Here is a 16,005-nt window from a genome sequence, read left to right on the forward strand (position 1 = left end):
GTTTACTTGGTTATTTTCTCCCTCCCAAAATGAAAGTCCAGTGAGACCAGGGACTTTGTTTTGCTCCCCAAGGTATCCTTGGAAACCAAGACAGTGATTGCCACATGGTGGGTGCATAATTGTTGAATAAATTCATCTATTTGCTAATTCCACTTTAATTCTTGAGTCTAACTGCAGATATAAACTTCTCTCCCAATTTCCCTGCACATAATAGCAGACACTTCTTTAAAAAATGTCTGGCCTGTGCTGCATTACTCTTCTAGAACCACTTCCAACTTACAGCATTTTTCACAGCAGCCAAAAAGTGGAAACCAACTGATGAATGGATGAACAAAAGGTGGAACTTCTACAGGCTGGAATATTATTTGGCCAGAAAAAGGGATGGATGAAGTGCTGACACAAGTTGTAACCAGATAAACCTTGGAAAATTATGCAGAATGAAAGAAGCCAGTCACAAAAGCCCAGCATATTGTAGGATCCCCTTTATGTGAAAGTCCAGATTAGGACATTGCATATAAATTTAGAGAGATGAAAAACTGATTATTGGTTGGTTAGCTAGGACTTAGGGAGGGAGAGGGCCTTCAAAACAGACATGTGGCTTCTTTTTAGGTTGATGAACCTGTTCTAAGATTAGACTATGGTAGGGATTGCACAACTCTGTAAATCTACTCAGAACCATTAAATTAATTGTACACTTTTAACAGGTAGACTTTACAATATGTGAATTGGTATCAGAGTAAAGCTGTTTTAATAAAAAGAAATATCTAAAGGACAAAGTATTTCCTTAAGTAGTGGCCCTGGTTTTTCAGAAAATGGTGATCTATTTGCTTTTAAGGTGTGCCATTCTGTAATGAGACATAAGAGATCACCTCTTCTGTTCTCAAGCCAAGGCATCCAGCCTGCACACAGGCATCAGTGTTTGCAACCTGAGCAGAAACAGCAGACACAGCTACTGTTACACTGTTACAGTTCAAAAGCAGATGCCTCTGTGACTTAAAAAAAAAAAAAAAAAAAAAGGCATTTAAATTCATTACCAAATTGATAGTAGCTTTCAATCAATGTCTTAGGTTTCTGAAAAATGTCTGGAGGTTTAACAAAGAGAACACTTAGGTAACTTTCATTCCTGATTTTGAAAAGTGACCTGGAGGCTCAGAGAGGTCAAATGATGTGCCCAAGGGCACATAGCAAGTTCCCCGCAGTGCTGGGACAGGGCCAGTACTCTCCCCCCAAGACCACAGTTGGCGAAATCCCCTTAGGAGCCCCGGAAACCGTCCCAAACAAGCAGCACTCACCTGAAGGTGAGTGTAACTCTACTCCGATCCACGTCCCCTCTTGAAAGTCAGTTGGCCCGATGTACCTCACAATGCCTATCTTGTTGGTGCCCACGGTGACACATTCTCCCTCTTTGAGCCACTCTGGGATTTCGCTGGCTTCTTCAGAATCTGAGGAAACCTCCAGCTTTCCCAGGGCCTGTGTCCCAGCACTGCTGTCACTCGGCCCCCCGGAGGCCGGCAGGTCCTCCTCAGCACCAGAGGGGCAGCTGGAGTCCCCGCCCAGCATGCGCGAGAACGACTTCAGCTCGGAGGTTCGCACCTTCTGGATTCTGAATGGAGACGCCAGAGCAGGTGATTGAGACAGGAGGTCTGGAGGCTGTGGTTTGGAGACATCCAGCTCTAAGCTGGCGGCAGGCTTCACATGGTCCGTGGCTCTTCCGAGCTGCTTGGTGGCCGAGGAAATTTGGCCGCCGCTTTGCTGGCTGGGTGATTCCTTCTGGGGGGCAGGTGTGGGGAGATGAGTCAGTGAAGCTCTTGCTTCTTCATTCTGCTTCTCCGAGGAAACTGCTCCCCTGGCCTCGGACGCACCATTGCTGTTGCCCCAAGCATTTTGCGTTGCCGGGAGTGGCAGGGACAGAAGGCTGCGCTGACCCTCCAACCGGGCAGGAAGATCACTGTCTGCAGTGGGAGCAGCAGATGGAAATGGGAGCTCCGTGTCCGGGGTGGCCGGGCAGAGGGCAGGAGGGGGCGAGCCAGGTGTCTGGCCCCCCACTGCAGCCGCGGCATCAAGGCTAGGGACCAATGCATCGGACAGTGTCGCGGTGGAGACGCTGTGGGAAAAGTACCCACTGGAGGCCTCACTCAGGGGGCTGGGCGGCCCTTCCTGAACTTCGGGGGCCTGGGTGTTGGCAGTGACGGACTGCTGGGGAGGTGCTTTTGTAGGTCTGTCACACATCTTCATGGGGGCCATCTGCACAGTCACATCAGGAGCCGCACTAATCCCCACGCTCTCTCGGTAAGCCTGAAGCAGGGAAGGGCCAAGAATAAAGGTTAAAATTCAAAGTCAGCTGCTCATTTCCAAAAGAATTCAGACAGATCTTGTGGTCAGTTGAAACATTACAGCTTTGACAGTGAAAAGAGCGCTGCCGTGCACCTGGGCAGACCGGGTGCCAGTTCTGTTCCACCACTTCCGTCCGGGTGACCCCAGTTTTTTCCACAGCACTGAGCAGCCCGCACTCTGCTGAGCACCAAGCAAACAGTCACCCACCTGCTCGCTGCCTGAGATAGAGTGACTTATAATAAGAAATACATATTTGGCCTTCATCCTGTTTCTGCCACAGAGCTCTGGAACCCTTGGAGTTTCCTAAGTGGTAAGAGTGATAAAGGCGTTTTGATATTCCTAACCAGCCCCTTCCAACAACATCTGAGTTCATGTTAATGAGCTGACTCTGGGCCTGCACCTAAGGATGGGGGCTGGTTGCCAGGGCAACCCACCTTGTGATTTGAGCTTCAGCCCCACAGCCAACTCCAAGGAGGGAAGAGGGGCTAAAGGTGAGCTAATCACTAATTGCCAATGATTTAATCAATCATGCCTATGTAATAAAGCCTCCACAAAAACCGAAAGGGACAGGCTCCTGGGAGCTGCTGGTTTGGTGAACACATGGAGGTATGGGGAGAGTGTTGCACACAGGGAGGGCGTTAAAAGTCCACGCCTTCTCCCCACACCTGGCCCTATGCACCTCTTCCACGTGGCTGTTCCCCAGTGGTATCCCTTGTAATAAACTGGTGATCTAGTAAGTAAAATGTTTCTCTTGAGTTGTGCGAACCATTCTGACAAATTAATCAAACCCAAGTGGAGGTTCATTGGAACCCCTTATCTACAGCTGGTTGATCAGAAGCACAGGTGACCGACCACCTGGACTTGGGACTGATACTCAAAGCAGGGACATTCTTGTGGGCCTGAGCCCTTAACCCATGGGCTTTGATGCCATCTCCAGGGAAGACGGTGTCAGAATTAAGTTGAACACTCAGCTGCTGTGGGACAAGGGCTTGGTGGTGGGAAAGAAGACTACTCGACGGCCATGTAGTAGGGTCAGTGAGGCATGGCAAGGTCCTTACCACAGGGTGCAGCACACAATAGGTGCACATTAAATCTCGATTCCCTCCCTACCCACCAGCATCCCCAGTCTCCTGGCACTCAGGCTAAGCACCCTGCTCTGATGGAAACAGATCCTCCTGCCCACCACCAACTTCACGAGGGACTGAGAGAATCACTAGAAGCCAGAAGAATACTTTCTCCTGCAAAGTTGAAATGAGGATCTCAGTGAAGGGTGTGGATGTGCCTCAACACAGCTTTGCCAGTGCTGCCAGGAATGACCCTCGGGCCTGGTGGCTAGCTTGTGGCTCCTGGCCGGGAGTCAGGTGGAAGAAGAGGAGACAGGCTGCCTGCAGGCTGGTCCCATGTCATGGTTCGGGGGCCCTCTGGTCCAGGGAGATGCAGGCCAGGCAGTAACCTCCCCTGCAGTGAAGGGGGGCTGAGAGTGGAAGGAGCCGCAGAGGCTGGCTTCCCCATCTCGTATGACTTGTCTGCCTCACTCTGACAGAGACACACAAAGCCCCATCCCCTGGGGAATGACGACAGCCACTGCTTGTCCACATTCTACTGGTTCTGAGGTGCTCCTAGGGTGCTCTTTCGGTGATAACTGAAGCCATTTGAAGAAGTTAGCAGATTATCTCTCTATTCCTGATTCACAATGACAGGGGTAAGAGAGAAGGCAGGAACAGGGAATGGGGTTGGTGCTCTGGAGAAGGATGCTGTTCAGAAAAAGAAATATGTTTTCCAATATTTACGGAAAGATTATTTATATTACAGGAATGGCCATTTTCCATTTGAAATACAGGATTTATTTGAACTGGGAAACAGCTGAGATCTATAAGTCTCTTACAGTTACTTGGCTTAACTCAGCAGTCTGATAAATCATGCATTTTCACGTGAATTGTCATTTATATTCCTGTCTCCAGAGGCCCTCCTTTCCCCACAAGGCACACTTTCAGGGTACGAAATTAACGGCACCTCTTGAGATTAACAGCCCATTTTTGTGATGGATCTCCAGGCTGCAAAATTTACTAAATCCAATAGATCAATAACTGTCACCAACATAAATACTCTAAAAGATTAGGCAATCCTTCAATCATTTTTCTTTTGCAACTTGTACATGTTTTATTTATCCTTTTCTATTTTATTTTTAATATCACTGACCAGGCAGGGAAGAATATACAAACAAAACTACCAGAGTCTAGAATCTGAACAGGAACTGTGGTTCTGAAATAGTACATGTTCCCTATTCTCCGATGGTAACACTGCATCATTGCCACACGGACAGCTATCTGCAAATGGCCAACTCAGTCCTGTCCTGAGGAGGTGACAGTCCAGTGACAGTGGCTTGGATTTTCCTGGTCATTATCCCATTTGCCTCCACATGAATCCTTCGATGTAGGCCGGCAAGTACTACCATATGCATTTTACAACATGGCCCAGAGAGGTTAAAGGATTTATCTAAAGTCTCCAGTAAGTGACAGGGATCAGAGGTCAGATCCACAGTGACAAAAGGGACCAAAGGTGGCAGAAGGCAAGCGCTGATTGCTCGGTTCTTTCCTGCTGAGCCTGAGCACAGCCTCAGATTCCTTCCGTTACAGCACTGCAGGAAGCCGCTCCCACTTGACTGGAGTTGATATGTGAGTGGAAACCGTCTCCCCCCATTTGTGGGTTATTCCCTTACCGCTGACACTTCCAGAGCTGCCCTGAGCCACAGAGGCTGTCACAGGTCTGGTGCCCTCACCCATGAAAGACGTGGTCTCCCTCTGTCCCACTGGCCTTGAGATCCCAATCCTGCCTCAGCAAAATAACAAACACAACTCACAGGGGACGGGGTTGAGGGGGGTGGTGCACATGAACATCAAATATGTTCTGGATTGAAAAGGGCCTTTTTAGAAAGGAGTGAATCTGTGGAGGTCTGAGTTCTCTTTCAAATCATTTGCCCTTTTTGGCCGTTGTTTTAATAAATAAAATTTTCCGATAAAGATACAGCCCTTCCTAAGAGAATGAACGCACAGTGGGAGAAAATAGATTTGCTATTCATAAGATGAGAAGTGCTGTTCATCTGTGGGAGATCATAAGAGACTATTTTCTCCCCAGTTTAGCATTAGTCTTTTCACGCTGATATCATGAATCAGAATGAAATGTAAAACTGAGAATTAAGCAAACACTCAGGATAAGGAGATTGTTCTGTTTATAGAAATCGCCTTTGCCTAGCAGTGGGCTATTAAAGCAGCAGACTACATTAGCAGTCAAGCACCTAAAAGTTTAGCAATCATATGATTAACAAGTTGAAAATAGAAAAGTAGAACAAGGAAAATATAGAGGGAGAAGACAGTGACCTATATTATAGCTAATTATCAAAACGGGAACACTAAAATGAAAAACCCATGGGTGTGGACTCAAAAATTAGAGCCTTGGGGCCACCCACCACATGTGGGGCAGCCACCAGCAAAGGCGCCACCTCCACCCGACTAACTCACCTCCACCATTCTGGGCGTCCCCACGTCCGGGAAGGCAGACTGCACCATGATTCGGGGCACGGGCTGAGAAAACAAGTGAACAGGCAGGCGTAAGGGACCAAGAGAAGCAGAGAGATCACCACAGAAGGTTTTAATTGAAGAGACGGGACAGCCCATCAGGAGGACGCACTCAACGTGAACTTTTACACCTTCAGGAATTCTAACAAGTCCCTGCCAGTTAGGCATGCCAAGGCTAGTGGCGCCACACTCCACAGGGAAGTGTAGGAAATACGGAGCACAGCGAGCACATATACCCCAGTTGGCAATACAGGACACATGCTAAAAACCACACCATAGATGGCACACCTACACACTCACAGGCTCCCTCTCCACTCACATATGGAGCCTGTTTGTCAAGGGCTATTCTGCACATACTAGTGTTGCAGGACTCTAGAGAGAAATGGTTGGGACAGGAAAGGCTTCAGGCAGGAGGTGGGACACAAAGCAAGCCTTGATGGCCAGGGAGAAGTGGTGCCCAAGCATCGTCACAGGAAGTGAAGAGTAAGGAAGCTGGTCTGGCTAGCACACAAGTCTGGGGCATAAAACAGAGCAGGACAGACATATGGATAGAGGCTTTGGTGTCTGCAACTACCCTCATCAGGTAATGACGAAAACCACTACAGTTGCCTGAGTGGAGAAAGCAGAAGCTTGAGGAGATGGATCTGGTGGTAGAAGGCAAACTGATTGGAGAAATATTTAAAGGCTAAGGGAGATAAATTACGATGAGACTCCAGCAACAGAGCAGATATGAGGGGTAAGAGCCTGAATTAATGGGTGTCAGCAACAGCACAAGGAAGGACTCCTTACTTATGGACATGTGGTTCAAGGGATATTAAAAAAAAACCAAAACAGTGAAAAAATAATTAGCACCAGGATAAGGAAAACGTATGTCAAAAGAAGGAGCTGGTAACTGCAAAGGGGAAGAAATCAGATATTCCTTTAGTAGCTGCTGGGTTTACAGACGTGATTCTCTCAAAGAAACCAAGAATCTACCACTTCTGCCTTTATTCTAACAATCAACCTCTGGCCCCTTCCCAGGTCTCCCTGTTCCAATGCAAGAGTCTGGACCTTGCCTCAGAATGCTCAGCCCCAAGAGGGCTCCATCCTGGCACCACAAACAAGCCCCCAGGAGGAGCCAAAATTGGGTGTCACAGTTTGTTTCCGTACAGTATGAGTGCCCTTTCTCTTCTTGGATCCAAAAGGAGAAGCAGCAAACCACGGATCTACTACCTGACCTAAACTGCCTAGACATGTAAGCTTCATATCTCCCCAATTTCCTTCTGACCCCCTTCGGACCCCAGGTCCTCCCAGTTCCCAAGATGTATCTGGGTGCCTGAGGCTTCTCTGCCATAAAGATGCTCTCTGGACAGGGGTGCTGGGTGCTCATCGATTAAGTGTCTGACTTCGGCTCAGGTCACGATCTCATGGTTTGTGGGTTCAAGCCCCACGTTGGCCTCTGTGCTGACAGCTCAGAGCCTGGAGCCTGCTTTGGATTCTGTGTCTCCCTCTCTCTCTGCTCCTCTCCCACTTCTTCTCTCTCAAAAATAAATAAATGTTAAAAAAAAAATTTTTTTAAAGATGCTCTGGACAGTGTACAGGCACTAAGACTGGATGGCCAAAGTCCTGCTTCCTACTAAGCAGCCCAAACTCTTACCTGAAGGGAGAGGGGCCCACTTGGAACAAGATGGCTCACTTAGGAGGTAAACCTGAGTTCACAGCATCAAATAACAGCATTTTAGCAAAGAGTACCACGTTTAGCAAAGGGTACTGCTGTAACCATGCTTTGCGACTGCCTTTGGGAGAAAAGAGCCAGAAGGGATTAATTCTGCTGAAGGTAAGGGGGATGGTGGTGGGATCTCAGAAAAGGCAGAGACCACAGGCACTTAAGAAACGGTGGGAGGTAAGTCTAAACACATGGAAGAACCTAGGGATAAACTAAAGGAAAGTATACTTTACCCTGCAACACTGGGGAGCCACCAGGGGCTAATGACCAGGGAGAGCTAGCATCAGAGGTATGTTTAAGACAATGTGAGGGGCACCTCAGTGGCTCAGTCAGTTGAGCATCCAATGTCCAACTCTTGATTTTGGCTAAGGTCATGATTTCCTGGTTCATGGGATCAAGCCCTGCGTTGGGGTCTGTGCTGACAGCATGAAGCCTGCTTGGGACTCTCTCTCTCCCTCTCTTTATGCCCCTTCTCCACTCATGTTCTCTCTCTCTCTCAAAATAAATAAACTTAGAAAGAAAGAAAGAAAGAAAGAAAGAAAGAAAGAAAGAAAGAAAGACAGACAGACAGACAGACAGACAGACAGACAATGTGAGTGGAAGAGAATGAAGAAGAATATCCTGGTGGGGGAAAGGCAGCTGCACGTGATGAGGGTCTCAACCACAAGACCTTCCAGCCTTTCCTTGGATTCCTGGACCAGGAAAGCCTCTCCCCTCAACTCGCACAACACATCACTCCCCCATCCCTCACAGCACCTAGCCAGTTCTCTCTCACAGGAATCTCCATTTCTCCACTCTGCTGTCAACTCAGTAGACAGTGATACTCGAGTTATTTCCAAGCAAGTATCCTCCACCCTGCTTTACAGTCTTCGAATACAGGGGCTACTGTCTTTATTTTTATATTTACTTCCTCCCATAGTATCTGAAGTTACCCCTGGTACCCAGGGCCCAATGTCATGGCTATAGGCCACTAAGCTGAGACCTCACATCTTCCTCTCACAAGCTTCCTGTCATAGTCAGTCACCCCCATTGGCCATTTCATCAAGAAACACATCTGCTTCATAAACAGGCCCACCCCAACTCCACCAGTCAGATGACAGGGGTGCGGAGCAGGACATTGGACACACAAAAAATAGTGTCAAAAATAAGATGGGATCAGGTCTGAGCGGGGTCCTGAGTGTAATGTCAAGTACTTTGCACACACCTACTTCTCTGGTTCACATGCTACCCGCTCATGATGCCCGCTCCGTGGGAAGCCAGGCAGTGGTGGCTGCCAGAAAACCGACTCTGGCCAAGTAAGCGTCAGGTAGATATTTCTCCACCAGAGGACTCTGAGAGGTGTGTGCAAATGACGGTGGGGTATGGGCATACAAGCTTGGCCATGTATTCATTTTTTGATATTTTTTTTTCTTTTTGTTTTCAAGTTTATTTATTTTGAGAGAGAGAGAGTAGGGGAGGGGCAGAAACAGAAGAGGGGAGAGGGTGGGAGGAGCGGCAGAGAGAGACAGAGACAGAGAGAGAGAGAGAGAGAGAGAGAGAGAGAGAATCCCAAGCAGGCTCCACACTGTCAGAGTGAATCCCAATGTGGGGCACAAACCCATGAACCGTGATATCATGACCTGAGCCAAAACCAAGAGTCAGACACTTAACTGACTGAGGCACCCATAACTGTTACTAAAACTAGATGATGAGCACACAGGGGTTCACTGTGGTATCCTCTCTACTTTTAGGTATTTCAAATGTTTCCATAAAGCTGTCCTACATGAAGGAGATAACTGGGACTCTGATTCAATGTCCAAATTCAGTTCAAAAAACACTCAGGTATTGGCACAAAAACAGACACATAGACCAATGGAATAGAACAGAGAACCCAGAATGGGACCCACAAATGTATGGCCAACTAATCTTTGACAAAGCAGAAAAGAGTATCCAATGGAAAACAGTCTCTTTAACAAATGGTACTGGGAGAACTGGACAGCGACATGCAGAAGAATGAAACTAGACCACTTTCTTACACCATACACAAAAATAAACTCAAAATGGATGAAGGACCTGAATGTGAGACAGGAAACCATCAAAACCCTAGAGGAGAAAGCAGGAAAAAACCTCTTTGACCTCAGCCACAGCAATTTCTTACTCAACACATCTCCAAAGGCAAGGGAATTAAAAGCAAAAAATGAACTATTGGGACCTCATCAAGATAAAAAGCTTCTGCAGTGCAAAGGAAACAACCAACAAAACTAAAAGGCAATCGACAGAATGGGAAAAAAGATTTGCAAATGACATACCGGATAAAGCGCTAGTATCCAAAATCTATAAAGAACTCACCAAACTCCACACCCAAAAAACAAATAATCCAGTGAAGAAATGGGCAGACGACATGAATAGACACTTTTCCAAAGAAGACATCCAGATGGTCAACAGACACGTGAAAAGTTTGCTCAATGTCCCTCCTCATCAGGGAAATACAAATCAAAACCATACTGAGATACCACCTCACACCGGTCAGAGTGGCTAAAATGAACAAATCAGGAAACTATAGATGCTGGAGAGGATGTGGAGAAACAGGAACTCTCTTGCACTGTTGGTGGGAATGCAAACTGGTGCAGCTGCTCTGGAAAACAGTGTAGGGGTTCCTCAAAAAATTAAAAATAGACCTACCCTATGACCCAGCAATGGCACTGCTAGGGATTTACCCAAGGGCTACAGGAGTGCTGATGCATAGGGGCACTTGTACCCCAATGTTTACAGCAGCACTTTCAACAATAGCCAAATGATGGAAAGAGCCTAAATGTCCATCAACTGACGAATGGATAAAGAAGATGTGGTTTATATATACAATGGAATACTACTTGGCAATGAGAAAGAATGAAATCTGGCCATTTGCAGTAACATGGATAGAACTGGAGGGTATTATGCTAAGTGAAATAAGTCAGTCAAAGAAAGATACCCTATGTTTTCACTCATATGTGGATCTTGAGAAACTTAAGACCATGGGGGAGGAGAAGGGGAAAAAGAAGTTACAGAGAGGGAGGGAGGCAAACCATAAGAGACTCTTAAATACAGAGAACAAACTGAGGGTTGATGGGGGGTAGGGGAGAAGGGAATGTGGGTGATGGGCACTGAGGAGGGCACCTGTTGGGATGAGCACTGGGTGTTGTATGGAAACCAATTTGACAATAAATTATATCAAAAAAAAAAAAAAAAAAAGACCTGAGCTGAGATCAAGAGTCGGTTGCTTAACCAACTGAGCCACCCAGGTGCCCCTCTATTATTTTTAATTAGCTTGAGGGTAAAAATAAGAAATTAAGGGGTGCCTGGGTGGCTCAGTTGGTTAAGCATCTGACTTCGGCTCAGGTCATGATCTCACGGTCCGTGAGTTCGAGCCCCATGTCGGGCTCTGTGCTGACAGCTCAGAGCCTGGAGCCTGCTTCCGATTCTGAGTCTCCCTCTCTCTCTCTGACCCTCCCCCATTCATGCTCTGTCTCTCTCTGTCTCAAAAATAAATAAACATTTAAAAAAATTAAAAAAAAATAAGAAATTAAGTGGCTTGCATAAAAAAAGTTTATTTGAGAGTGGGGGAGGGGCAGAGACAGAAGGGAGGGAGGGAGGGAGGAAGGAGGGGCAGAGAGAGAGAGAGAGAGAGAGAGAGAGAATCCCAAGGAGGCTCCACACTGTCAGAGTGAAACCTGATGTGGGGCTCAAATCCATAAATCGTGAGATCATGACCTGAGCCGAAACCAAGAGTCAGACACTTAACCGACTGAGCCACCCAGGCACCCGTAATTGTTACTGAGACAAGGTGACGAGCACACAGGGACTCACTGTAGTATCCTCTCTACTTTTATGTATTTCAAATGTTTCCATAAAGCTGTCCTACATGAAGGAGATAACTGGGACTCTGATTCAATGTCCAAATTCAGTTCAACAAACACTCAGGTCTGGGTGTGCAGGTTGCTGCAACAAGTGCTGTGAGGAACACAAAGGTCACAAAGTCACAGGCTTTGCTCTCAACAGACTGGCAAGGACATGTATGCAAATAACTGAAACATCAAGGAAAATGATAGATATTAGAATCAAAGTTTCAAACGCAGAGAAAATTCAGAGTAGAAGGAATGATAAATGAAACAGGTCTAGAATACCCTCATGAGGGCGATTTTACTTTGAGACAGGCCTTGAAGACTGAGTGGCTTTCCTGGGGCAGGAGGACACTTTCAACATGAAGAATGACATGGCAAAGGAGCTGCTCTCTGAGTCTGATCTGTTCCCTCTACTGCCACCTCTGCCCCAAGAAAAGCTACTCAATCTTCCAGGAGGTCTTGGGGAAGAGAGAATGATCTAGAGTGACCCACATCGGGCAGAGGGAAGCAGGTTAGGGTGGTGTTCAGGAGGCCTTGTGAGCTCACGGTTGATTTTCACCCACAGGAATGAGCTATTAAAGGTACTGAATGAGCAGTGATAAGAGCTACACGTAGACAAGATTAATCCTGAACCAGGGGAGATACGAAGCTTGAAGAGATCAATCAAGAAGTTGCTTCAGTGGTTTGGTGGAGAGTCAATAAGTCAATAACTTGGATGGTAAGAGAAAAAGGAAATGGAAATTTGGAGATATGAGGGAGACTACTGAACACTTGGAAACAACCATCGGTGGAGGCTGGGGAAACAGAGTCAAAGGATGATGCCCAGAAAGGATGGATAACAGGGAGGAGGGTAAACAGTGGTATTAGCAGAATCGGTGTCTGTTTGTGTACGTGTGTACACACCTGTGCATGTGCCTATGTGTGGGGGGCAGGGGGCACCCAGCTTTCTGTATTTGGTGAGGGCCTGTGATGAATACAAGAACTTCATTAAGGATACCAAAAATACCTACAAAGTGTACTGAAATCTTAAGTGTGCCATTTGTCCTTCACACATAAGAGCTCAAATTTCCAAATGTGTATTGTTTGCATTTTAATGCTCTTTTACATATCCCTTGTGCAGGCAGTTGCCTCCTATTTCAGGAGCTCAAAACATTTCAGATCATAAGTTCATTAATCCTTACGACACATCTGGCAACTATTAATAAAAATGACTGCAAAGTATTTTGCAGCTATAAATATTAAGGAGAAGTCCCATGAGGCAAGTGAATAGAAGTGTAATTATCTACATCTCACACTACAGAAACCAAGGCTCAGAGACATTCACCTAATGGTTAAATGCATCCAGGGTACCCCATGAGTCAGTGACAGAGATGGAAAAGGACTGACTTCTCAAGTACCAGCTGAACCTGCAATTGTGCTGTCTGCTGAGCATCACTGAAACTTAACAGATGAGTAGGTTACAAGCAAGAGAACCGCTTAGAAGTATTTCACGGAAAAGATGAGGGTCACTTGCCGTATCATAGCCCATCATTTTTTAACTCTGGTTTTCACATGCCACGTGAATGAAGAAAATAGGGAAGATCAACTCAATTTCAACTAGGCATAAGACTTACTGGGAGACCCCCTTGCCTAAAAGAATATAAAGGTTTAACATCTTGGCAACACGTACAGACCCTCACCTCTCCGTGAGGCTGCACCCTCTCCTCACTTGTTAGGCTAACTCCACTCTGCACTGACTACACTGCTCTGTCAGAGCCTTCCCTGCACTCCTCTTTCTCCCTAGGCAAAGATTTTCTTCCTGGTGTGCAGCCAGTCACGTTTGTCTCAGCTAGAGCACACCTTCACCATGTCAGCCAGCCTCAGACATACACAGACTACAGCATCTACAACATCATCCTATTTGGCTTTCTGAAGGGTAGGGATTATGGCTCAATCATCTCTGTATTCCCATACAGAGGAGAATAACTCCATGTTTGTTGAATGAATACATACATAAATGAACAAATTACCTAAGTGACATGAAGAAGGCCAAACTGTACAGTTACAGACAATCTGGAAAAGATTAGACATGCTGAAATTTGGGCACAAGGGTAGGTAGAGGGGAGAAAAAATATTTAAAAAAATTTTTTTAATGTTTGTTTATTTTTGAGAGAGAGAGAGAGCATGAGTGGAGAGGGGCAGAGAGAGAGGGAGACACAGAATCCGAAGCAGGCTCCAGGCTCTGAGCTGTTAGCACAGAGCCCAATGCAGGGCTCAAACTCACAAATTGTGAGATCATGACCTAAGCTGAAATCAGATGCTTAACCAACTGAGCCACCCAGGTGCCCCAGAAGAAATATTTTAAAGCAAAAAATACACAATTTGTTCCAAAACACTGAATTTTCTGATGCATTTTTTTTCTTGTTTGAAAATGAACCTTTCCTAATAATCACCCCTTCACCCTGAAGTCGATAAATTCTTAAATGTCATTTTCCAATGGATCCTATGCAAATATGATCTTCCATGTCTTTTAAGATTTTATTTTTATTTATTGTTTTGAGAAGAGGAGAGGGACAGAGAGAGAATCTCAAGCAGGTCCTCACCCAGCATGAGGATTTATCTCATGAACCATGAGGTCACGGCCTGAGCTGAAATCAAGATTTGGATGCTTAACCGACTGAGTCACCCAGGTGCCTCAAGATTTTACTTCTTAAAGTAATCTCTACACCCACCATGTGGCTCACACTCACAACCCCAAGATCAAGAGTCACATGCTCTGGTGACTGAGCCAGCCAGGAGCGCCCCCTCCCCCCCCCCCCCCCCCCCCGCCCCGCTCCTTTTTAAAACTCTAACCAATCATTTAAATCCAAGCATAAGAATACATAACAAGAGATGTAGGATTTACCTTTGCTACAAATAATCAATAGACAACCTTTGATTTTCATGCTTCTAAAGTGAGAAAAATATAATAAACGAGACCAACCAAGCAGGGCGAGTGCATATAAATAAAATATTTCCTAATCTTTGAATGTGTTCTGATAAGCGTAATAAACAATGGATAAAAACAGTCATGTACAATTACCTAAAGATCAAGACTCAGCAATAAATAACCTAATCAATATAAACATACTTTTTAAAGGTTATGTTAATCAGAGGCAGAGTGGTTAGGGTGGAAGAAGGGGAACTGGAAAGTCACAGGAGGAAGGCTGGTAGGAAGCACCCTGCACTAGTCCAGAGACTGACACTTCAGCTGCCTGCAGGAACTGGTTCACATAGCCAGCTCCCCACTCACAGAGCTGGCTCATGATTTACACGCTGCCTCTCCAGGGTGATCAGGGTAAGAGTGTGTTAGCTATGATGACTCCAGCACTTTTGTCCATCTGGCAATTAGATTTCTTATTTTAAATGAGTGACTCAGCATTCTACCTGACCCATCAGTCATTTGTTTGTGTGTAAGCCTGATCATCTCTGGTGTTGCACATCCAGAAGGTGGTAATCCAGTCCACATGCATTCTCTGAGCAATGCCACACAGAGTGGAAGACAGGTGGCCACCAGCTGGTCCCCTGCCAGACACACTTTTATTCCACCTGCCTCATGCCCCTTTCAATCAGTGACATCAAATATCAATGTGGCAGGCATGGGAAGGTGACTTCATTTTTCTGCCCAAAATTACAATGCCTCATGAGGTTTTTAGATACACTCAAATAGATTCTTTCAGTTTTATCCTCTTCTAATCTACCCTCCAAATTGCAGTCAGAAGAACTTTCTGAAATACAAATTTGACCATGTCACTCTCCTGCCAGAAAGCAGTTAATGATTCTCCACTGCCCACAGATAAGTTTTTTAGAAAGGAATGGGCAAGAAAATACAAATAGGTGCTACTCAGTGTATTTCCATGGTTTGACCAGTCCCTAATTCAAATATTTTACTTATTTTGCTTTTTTAATGCTTAGTTTTGAGAGAGAGAGAGAGAAACAGACAGAGCATGTCCACGGCAGGGGCTGAGAGATGGTGACACAGAATCTGAAGCAGGCTCCAGGCTCTGAACTGTCAGCACAAAGCCCAATGCAGGGCTCAAACTCGTGAGCCATGAGATCATAACCTGAGCTGAAGTCGGACGCTTAACCGACTGAGTCACCCAGGTGCTCCCCACTCCTTCAAATACTTTAGATTCATTCATTCTATAAATATAATCGCTTGTAATATTTTAGTCAGATCCAGTGAAATCTCTTAAGGTCACAATTGTGCATGCAATTTTGTTCCTTGAATATAAATCTCAGTATACCACTCACTAGGCTCTGTAACCTTAGATGAGGTGTTTAACCTACCAAAGTCTCATTTTCCTCAATATCTCAGTATCTAATATCACCCTCTAACCCTGTGCTCTCCAACATGGTGGCCACCAGCCCATGTAGCTACTGAGCACTTGAAATGAAGCTAATGTGACTGAGGAAGTGAATTTTTAATTTTACTTAAAAATTTAAAAATTAAAGTGCCTTTGAGTACGTTTAGAACAGATTGGGCACGGGGATCTATTTTGTCTACTTCATG

The 16,005-nt window shown here is 45.8% G+C and overlaps 1 protein-coding gene across 1 annotated transcript in view; it reads right to left on the reverse strand.

Annotated features, from left to right (window-relative positions):
• The window catches only part of KIF13B (kinesin family member 13B), a 201,810-nt gene that overhangs the window by 5,589 nt on the left and 180,216 nt on the right, over window positions 1–16,005 (reverse strand). The window contains exons 38-39 of the mRNA XM_086703788.1: window positions 5,853–5,915; window positions 1,293–2,295 (exon numbers count right to left, since the gene is read on the reverse strand). Of these exons, the coding sequence (XP_086559914.1) occupies window positions 1,293–2,295; window positions 5,853–5,915 (1,066 nt within the window). The remainder of the gene's footprint in view (window positions 1–1,292; window positions 2,296–5,852; window positions 5,916–16,005) is intronic.

Source organism: Puma concolor, chromosome B1, assembly GCF_028749965.1.
Source record: "Puma concolor isolate L17-30 chromosome B1, mPumCon1.1.hap2, whole genome shotgun sequence".
Taxonomy (NCBI): Eukaryota; Metazoa; Chordata; class Mammalia; order Carnivora; family Felidae; genus Puma; species Puma concolor.